We start from the raw sequence: 8466 nt of genomic DNA on the forward strand, positions 1-8466 counted from the left end.
ATATATATATATATATATATATATATATATATATATATATATATATATATATATATATATATATATATATATTACTTATTTTGTACTGAGGATTTTTGAAGAAAAAGAAACACCAATTTATTAAAGCAAACCCAATGCAAGGGGAAGAGGTGTCAAAACCCTTCCTCCATACCAGTTTGAGAACCTACATGATGACCTACCACTAAATTAGTGTAAGAACATTCTTAATAATGATTTTTGCTCAATTTTTGTGGAAAAAATTTAAAGGCAATTTTTAGTTAATATAAGAAGTGATTTTTTAGAGGATTTTTTCTTGTAATTTTAAATATTTTTAAGTATCACAGGAGAGAGAAACGAAGGAAAGATACTGATGCGATGAACGTTTGGCGCGTTCAGCTTTAACTTTTCTTTTTTATTTTATTTTGTTTTCAGATTTTGTACAAGTCAGACCAATGTTTATTGAAATTAAGACAAATTCAGATCCGCGCAGCTCGGGCGCCCACTGAGGGCAGCCACACGCCCACAACTAAATTAATTATAGATAACTTAAAATATATATCTTATATACATCTTAGTATTACATCCTCATAATTCACACTGTACACACAGTAATCTTACATTTCTATTATCTCACATCACCTCTCAGGAGTAATACTGTTACCTTATACGGAGTATAATCTTATAGAGTAATACTATTATACCTTGCATAATCTTTACATTCTGTGAACTAAAGGGTCTCGAGAAAATAAATATTCAAGAAAAAGCACAAATGACAATTTGCTGTAAACCCAAAATTCACTGCAAGTATAGAGGAAATCAAAACTGCAAAACCCTTTTTTTACCCCGAAAGGGTTCATTGTAAATAGATTTAGCTAGATTTACCAAAAAATTTAAAATAATATATATTGATGGTTGGTTCATTGAAAGCACATCTAATTATATCAATTCTTTCGCAAAGTATACCGTTGGGGGAGCTTAAGATGTTGAATAATTCAAAATTTCTTCCACTATGCCTCGACTTGAATGCTGCAGCAATCAGCCAGATTATTCGGAGCTCTGTCCATTTCTTGATCCTTGTGGATTGCTTGAAAAACCTCTTTCTTGACGAGGACCTTGCCTATGAAAACCATTTCCTCTTGATCTGTACTCCCGATCACCTCTGTCGTGACCATTGCTTCTGCCAAAAGCCCGGCCACTGAAACGTGCCCCTCTTCCTTCCATCTGGTAGGTGATCCTGCCTCTACCCCTGCCCCCTGCTTCCAGACATTAAAATATTAATTTAAAAAAAAAATGTATCAGAATTTGATTACAGCATTCAGACTTCACTGATATTTTATCACTTGATGTGCTTAACTAGATATAAAGGAAAGAATGTGCACTATATAGAAAAAGTAGAACTACTTTTAAAATTTTTAATGGGAAAATTGCATTTTTCGTCCTGTAGTTATACGCGTAGTACAGACTTAGATGCTAAGTTATATGTGTGACCATCTTTAATCCCTAAGTTATGCATGGAGTGGCAATTTTAGTCATTGAAGAACAAAATCAGCGACTTTATTAAGTGACAAATAGGTGGTAGAAATAGTCTCTGAGGGACTAAAATCGCCACTCCGTGCATAATTTTCCCTTATTTAATTATATCACATCTAATTATTTCTTCTCTATCCCATAAGCTTCCTTAAAGTTCTGGTTGGCTCGCAAAGGCCGAGAATAAAGCCAGGGTATTGGAATTCATGTGTCATGAACCATTAAGAAGGTAAACATTTTTCAGAAATGGACAAGGTCTTTATATCAAACCCTCGTGATGAGAAGATTGTTAATCTGAGTAATGGAGCAGTAGATTGTCATCCTATCCTATTTCTCTCTTTCTTGCTGAATGCCTGAATAATAACTTAGATGCCCCTCCTTACCCTAATCACCAGCATACCATGGAGATAAGGGGCCGGGAAATGAATTTCCTATACATCAAACTATGAAAGATACAACATTAAAGAGAAAATACCAAAATGCAAATTGGTTCTGATATACTAGAGGAATTTATTACTTCAAAATATCTAAAATCTAAAACCACATCTAATTTTTTGATCAGCAATTTGAGGAAAGAAGATACATACTTCCTCGAGAAAAGCTATTTCTGTTTGGTCTTCTCCCTTCAATATATAGCTGGTGTCCACCAATCAGTACAGTAGAAGCCTACAAACACAATTTAATGGAGCTATTAATATTCAGGCATACTAGGTAGACGTATGGTTTCTGACCATGGTAGAAGCCAGAGGTAGATAAAATGAAGAAGTGCATGAACTTCAATTTTACAGGATTATATGGATTATTAGTTACCCAGAAAACAAGATCAGAAAACGATATTTTCATTAGTTCGAACACAATAAAAGAAAAGGTTTTGAGACATTAAAGGTAACGTGAGTACAAACCTTGATTGCATTCTGTACACTTGTTACATCTTCAAATTCAACAAATGCATAGCACACATCAATATCCTGCAGTAATGTTACGCACAAATCTGTATCAGTTAATTTTAATTTGAACACTAAAAACAAAGGTTTGCGCTAATGGGGGAAAGGATAAAAACAAACCTTCCGTGTTCTAATAGCCACACCATCAGGCTTCAGTGTACCAAATTTTGTAAACTCCACTTCAATTTCATAAGGATCCATTGTTGTTGGTACATTTCTCACATACACTGACTTCACTTCCACTACCAAGTGATGAAGAAATTCAAAAAAGAATAATTAGGTAGCTACATATTTTACCTATTAAATTATACATCTGAAGTGTCCCAAAGAAGTGCATAATTAAATAACTAACGATGTTGCATAACACATTAGAAGGGTAAGCTCACATTCATCTTCCAGAGCAGAAAACTCTTCTTCTACTTCTGCTCCAGGCTTTTCAACATTATTAGAAGGTGCTGATGGCAGCTGACCAGTGGGTTCTGGTGTATGTTGCCACTCCGAATGATCAGCAGCTTTGTTAAAAGAGGACTGTGGGGCTACCGCTTGCACAGGTTGTCTTTTTGCAACCTGTAACTTTCAGAGACAATAAAAAAGTGAAATAATTTCATTAATCATTTGACCTGGCAATCAAACGGGTATTGTAGATTTGTAGCCCCAGAAGAATACAAGGCAAATACGTACAATAGAAGCATAAGTATGTTTCTGAGTCTCTGAAACCGGTTCCTCGATAGGAGCATGTAATTGGTCTTGTACAGTGTCCATTTTACTTGGAAGTGGACCATTGGATTGCTCTGTAAAGTTATCTTTGTGGATCCTATCAGATTCAGGGACCTGCTGAAGATGCTCCTCGGTGAAGTTATAGTTATTGGCATTTCCATTTTCTTTGATCTTTGTGGGAGGTACAAAATTGCTAGCCTGGATTTCTCCACCAAGAATGTAGTTGGATACTACAGAAGCAATTATTAATCTCAAAAATTAAAGAAATTCTTCTGAATTTTTACAAGATATAGCAAAAGAAAAACTTATTTCCTAATTTGTTGGAAACTTGACCATGGTACACTGTTTTCTGCACTTTATACTGTGCAGAAAGCCAATATATTATGTTCATTGGAATGAACCCCTTATGGATCATAACCAGTCATTCTGGAAAATAAAAATTAAATAAAAAAACCAATACCTTGATCTTGAATTGAAGCTGAAGTATTCAGCTTGCTATCAAGATTGCTCGGAGTTATATAGGTCACTGGATGTTGGAGAAGTTGTTCATCATCAACAAGGTGAAAGATATCATTGAGAACAAAGTAACCCTTCTCCTGTGGTGCTAGGAAAAAGGTTTGTGTAAACTTCCTGCTGCCACTAAAATCCTTAACATGGACAGAACCTGAAACCATTACTAGAACACCCCCACTCCATGATTCTAAGGAATGCACTGTCTTGATTTCTATTCCAGTATAATGGAGAGACATGATAACTGTGTGGATTTGCTGCAAAGACAAGTTGAAGGAATATTGCAATGAGGGTTTGTTACTCAGTCAACTCTAGAAATTCTAAGCTCCATGCACAGCTACCAAAAAACTTGCAATTCACTTTTTGCAATGATGACACATGCTGCTTAATTCTTTCAAGAAACGCCAGTAAGTATTCATACTTTAAGTTCCTTTTATAATTAGACGGTTATGTTCATAAAAATATTTGAAGAATTAGAAGACTATCTCACCATCATATTACTCCAAAGATATTATAGAAGATTAGAAGCTCATGGTGGGCTTTGGCAATACATCTGGATCCAGCTGGATCCAGAAGTAGTAACCAGCAGCAATTCCATTTTGCAAAACCCAGTTCTATGAACAATCTTTATTTACCTAGTAAAACCCTAGAAATATTTTTATATGAAATAAAAATTACTCCATCCCAAATGTTGTCCAAATGCTATCTAACGTTGATCAATGTTTTAAAACATATTTCTTAAAAAATTCTGAGCTAGTGATTCCAGAAATAAGCACTACATAACTTGTAGTTTAACAATATGTAACTTCTACTTTCAAAAGGTAAACTTATAAGTATTAAACGCAAGTCAAATTAGCCATTGAAAAAGCAAATGGGATGGAGGGAGTAGTTTGTAAGAGAGTTCTGGAGAGAGAGACAAATAAAACAATTATATCATGGTGAACTGAAATTTGGAACTGTGTTCCTACTTTCAACAATGCTTCAATTTAGATAAACAAGGAAAATGTAAGTAATGCAAAACTTTAAATGATTACCAGCATCCCAGAGGCAGTTTCCCTGGCGTTGGGCCTGTTGGAATCGACACGGACCATGGTACTAACATCACTGTAGAACTGGTGAACAAATTCAGGTTGCTGCTGTAGTATCTGATAGTACTGTCCTATAAAATAGGATCCAACCTGGAGAACCCCTAGACAGTAAGAACATAGCCATGCAACAAATTACTCATCTAGGTAATAAAACTAAATTAACATTCACTATAACATGATCACCGAAGTCTAAAATCCCACTGAATTAACATTCACTACTTCCATTTGTATGTATAACACATAAATGCAGAGGAATCCAATGAAGCTAAGAAAAACAAAGAGCATTTCTCCCAAACAGAAACTAACCAATTTAGCACCTACATGAATGCATATCAATATTACACAAATATAGAACTGAAGAAATACACACAGACATACAGAACAAGCATGTATATAATCGAATATCTCAATAAAGTGCTACGCCAGTACTTATATAACTACAGAATAAAACAAAAGTCCATTTTCAATACTGAGCAATATAAACAGGAACCTATAGCCATGCACAGAAAAACACAGGCACATACACCAACATAGAGAGAGATACATATAAAAAAGGATACCTCGGCGGAAGTGACGGAAAAGGGAAAAGGCGCCGCCATGGAGGGAGGAACACGACAGCAGGGAGAGTCCCCAAAACCCTAGATCTGAAAATGCAACTCAGGAGATCTGAAGAATGCAGAAAACCAAATCGAATCAAATCCTGAATTCCAATTCACATTTGCCCCAATTCCACAGCTTCAGCGCCAAGTCCTTCTCTCCTCTCCTCTCCCTCCCTCTCTCTGTCTCTGTCTCTCTCTCTCACTCTGACTATGCTCGCCAGAGAGAGAAAGAAGAACGAAAATGGAGGAAAGATTTTGATTTGCTATGGATAGATTTTTGGAGGGTTTTTCACACGTATCGACCGCCGGTTTAGCTTCCCTCGTCACTTCTGTTTTGCATTCACTGTTTTATACAGTGTTTCAGTGTAAGCGGATGCGTAGGCTAAGGATTTTTGCGTATATTAAAGATGGAAAATGATTTAATGTCACTAATTTGGGCCTTGGGTTCACGTGAATATGAGGGGGCGTCGGTTCTGATCATGTGATACTTAAATTTTAGTTTGAATATTTAAAAGTTCGGTTCGAATTTCGGATGTTAGTTTGGATCATTCGAATTACGCCCACCCCTACACGTGAATATGCATTTTCAGTTGTCACGGTGAATATTGATCATAAAGAATTTTAAGGTATGTAGTCTTCAACCATATTGTGTGTGTATATGTATTTATAGGTAATATAAAATCACTCTTTTGTAGATGTTTTCCTGTCCTCGTGTTAAGAATGTTTTTCCATATTCTTGATGACAAGTTTCTTGACCTGTTTTTGTCTTTCTGGGTTTTTACGTATATTAAAGATGGAAAATGATTTAATGTCACTAATTTGCGCCTCATACTTAAATTTTAGTTCGAATATCTCAAAGTTCGGTTCGAATTTCGGATGTTAGTTTGGATCATTCGAATTACGCCCACCCCTACACGTGAATATGCATTTTCAGTCGTCAGTTGTATACGGTGAATATCGATCATAAAGAATTTTAAGGTATGTAGTCTTCAACCATATTGTGTGTGTATATGTATTTATAGGTAATATAAAATTGTAGATGTTTTCTTGTCCTCGTGTTAAGAATGTTTTTTCATGTTATTGATGACAAGTTTATTGACCTGTTTTTGTCTTTGTGGGTTTGGTGGTTTTTTAACATCATATATAGTGGCTTTGAGATTGAGATCATTGGAGGAAGATTGTGCATTGCTAATGCTGGCGGAGGAGGAGGGAGAAGAAGAGAAGTTGGTGGTTGGTGATGATGAGGTGCCAGAAGTTTAGGACGATTTCATATATGCAATGATATGAAAACTCCTTATAAATAACACAATGTTGTTTCGTATACTGAATGGCACCATGGTGTTAGTGTGGTATCTAGGGAAATGAATGATTGCAAGGGAGTTATAAACGAAATTTTATTTGTTTTAATTTTTCCATGAGGTGGATGTGTGTTTGTATCAGTGAAGATGGCACACAGTTGTTTTAACAAAGCTTGCTAGTCATGCGATGGCTAGTGGGCAATGAATCCCTTTTTTATAGTCCTTTGACAAACACTGAGTTCTGGATTCAAGTTTATAATCTTTTAGTGGGGTTTTTATCCGGTAAAGTGGTGAAATCTATAGGAAAATAATTGGGCAGTTTTATCTAGGCGAATAGGAATAACTTTGACGACACAGGAGAACTTTCTAAGAATCTGTGCGAAAGTGTTGGACATTACTAAACCCTTGAAGAGGAAAATGAAACTAAAGGGCTAAGGGGTGGAATTCAAGTATGAACAGTTCGCTACATTTTGTTTTTTTATGTGGAATTCTAAGATACTATAAGAGATTCTATGATAAAGTCTTTGAGGAGGTTACAGTTGGCAAAGTGAAGCTATATTCGTTGTGGTTAAGCGCTACTGGCCAAAGACCACAATTGGTGATTGATCAACGATGGTTGGTGGAATGAGGGTGAGGGTCTCAACTAGAAAGATTTAGGGAAGTTGGAAATCTAGGGGATGGAATGGAAGGTTCTATTACTAGGGGAAGGGAAGGATGTGAGGAGGGCAAGCGGAATTGTAATAATATTTATCATTAAGTTACATTAATGCAATGCGATGCAAGTGAAATAGGGTTATTAGTGGTGATCTTAAGATTGTAATGGGAATAACAATTTTCATTACAATAGTATATAATGATGACATAGACTATTTATCTTTTAAGGTCTCACAAGTAGGAAAGGTGGCCTATGAATATAAAGTCATATGGGCTCGCATATAGGGAAAGTGATCCAAAGAGTCTGCAAGTAGGAAAGGCAGCTCATTCAATCACATGTAGGAAATGTGGCCGAAAATCATCTTTGTGGCCTCGCATGTAGGGAAGGCGACCCAAAGAGCATACAAGTAGGGAAGACGACTCATCTATCGGCCTGCATTTAGGGAAGGTGGTTGAAAATCATCGGGTTCTCAAGCACCGTACCTCAAGAAAAATAAAAATCATATGAACCCCCATGTATGGAAGACAACCCAATGAGCCTGAAAGAATGGAAAACACCTCAATAAGCCTGCATGGAAGGAATGTGAAAAAAAATTTCTTTCTTTTCCATGTAGGGAACATGCGAGAGCTAAGTCGTCATTGAGACAAGGTGTGCAAAAGTTTGAGAGTGTCTATACTTTCTTTGCCACTAAACACAATTAAAGAAAGTAAGAAACTCTTGGTGGGGCTATGGGGGCCTGGCGCCCGTTTTATTGGCAATATCTTGGGGCAATAAGAGTGAAAGAGGGGTTTTGTTGGGCTATAGTACGTATTACAACAAAAAAAAAATATATATATATATATATATATTTAATTGAACAAGGCTAATGAATTATTAATAAGTTTAATTTTTCTACTTGATATTCTTACAATAAAGCATGTGATAAGAATACAAATTTAGGGTTTATTTAAAAATTTTGATAAATGAATTTTGTATATCATTTTTCAAAATTTTCAATAAACAATAGTAATATGGTCAAAAGAAAAAGAGAGAGTCAATTTTGACAAAAAAAAATATCTTCCTATGGTTTTTACTTATAAAACTTTTTTGGATCATTCTTTGCCAACGGGCCTCTCTCTTGGCTCTCTC

General features: G+C 35.7%; 1 protein-coding gene across 3 annotated transcripts; it reads right to left on the bottom strand.

The window, feature by feature from the left end:
* Nucleotides 1-669: 669 nt before the first annotated feature.
* LOC116002769 (nuclear transport factor 2-like) lies at nucleotides 670-5745 on the bottom strand. 3 transcript variants are annotated; one of them, XM_031242933.1, is made up of 9 exons: nucleotides 5347-5745; nucleotides 4733-4876; nucleotides 3649-3955; nucleotides 3153-3418; nucleotides 2858-3038; nucleotides 2592-2713; nucleotides 2430-2495; nucleotides 2115-2193; nucleotides 670-1253 (listed from the first exon to the last, which is right to left on the bottom strand). In XM_031242933.1, exons 1-9 carry the CDS (start codon nucleotides 5383-5385, stop codon nucleotides 1045-1047), a joined length of 1413 nt encoding a protein of 470 aa, XP_031098793.1. In that variant the 5' UTR covers nucleotides 5386-5745; the 3' UTR covers nucleotides 670-1044. The 3 variants fall into 3 exon arrangements, with proteins under 3 accessions (XP_031098793.1, XP_031098792.1, XP_031098794.1); XM_031242932.1 differs by having other exon boundaries at nucleotides 2858-3044; nucleotides 5347-5743; XM_031242934.1 differs by having other exon boundaries at nucleotides 2858-3044; nucleotides 4733-4887; nucleotides 5347-5742.
* Between the last annotated feature and the right edge of the window lie 2721 nt (nucleotides 5746-8466).

Source organism: Ipomoea triloba, chromosome 13 (genome assembly GCF_003576645.1).
Source record: "Ipomoea triloba cultivar NCNSP0323 chromosome 13, ASM357664v1".
Taxonomy (NCBI): Eukaryota; Viridiplantae; Streptophyta; class Magnoliopsida; order Solanales; family Convolvulaceae; genus Ipomoea; species Ipomoea triloba.

Bases quoted from the DNA above. Each gene is read 5' to 3' on its own strand.
- LOC116002769 (XM_031242932.1), bottom strand. From the start codon at position 5,385: ATGGCGGCGCCTTTTCCCTTTTCCGTCACTTCCGCCGAG. The intron at 4,877-5,346 runs GTATCCTTTTTT...GGGGTTCTCCAG, and splicing joins TTTCCGTCACTTCCGCCGAG to GTTGGATCCTATTTTATAGG. The intron at 2,194-2,429 runs GTTTGTACTCAC...TTGTGTTTGTAG, and splicing joins GTGTACAGAATGCAATCAAG to GCTTCTACTGTACTGATTGG.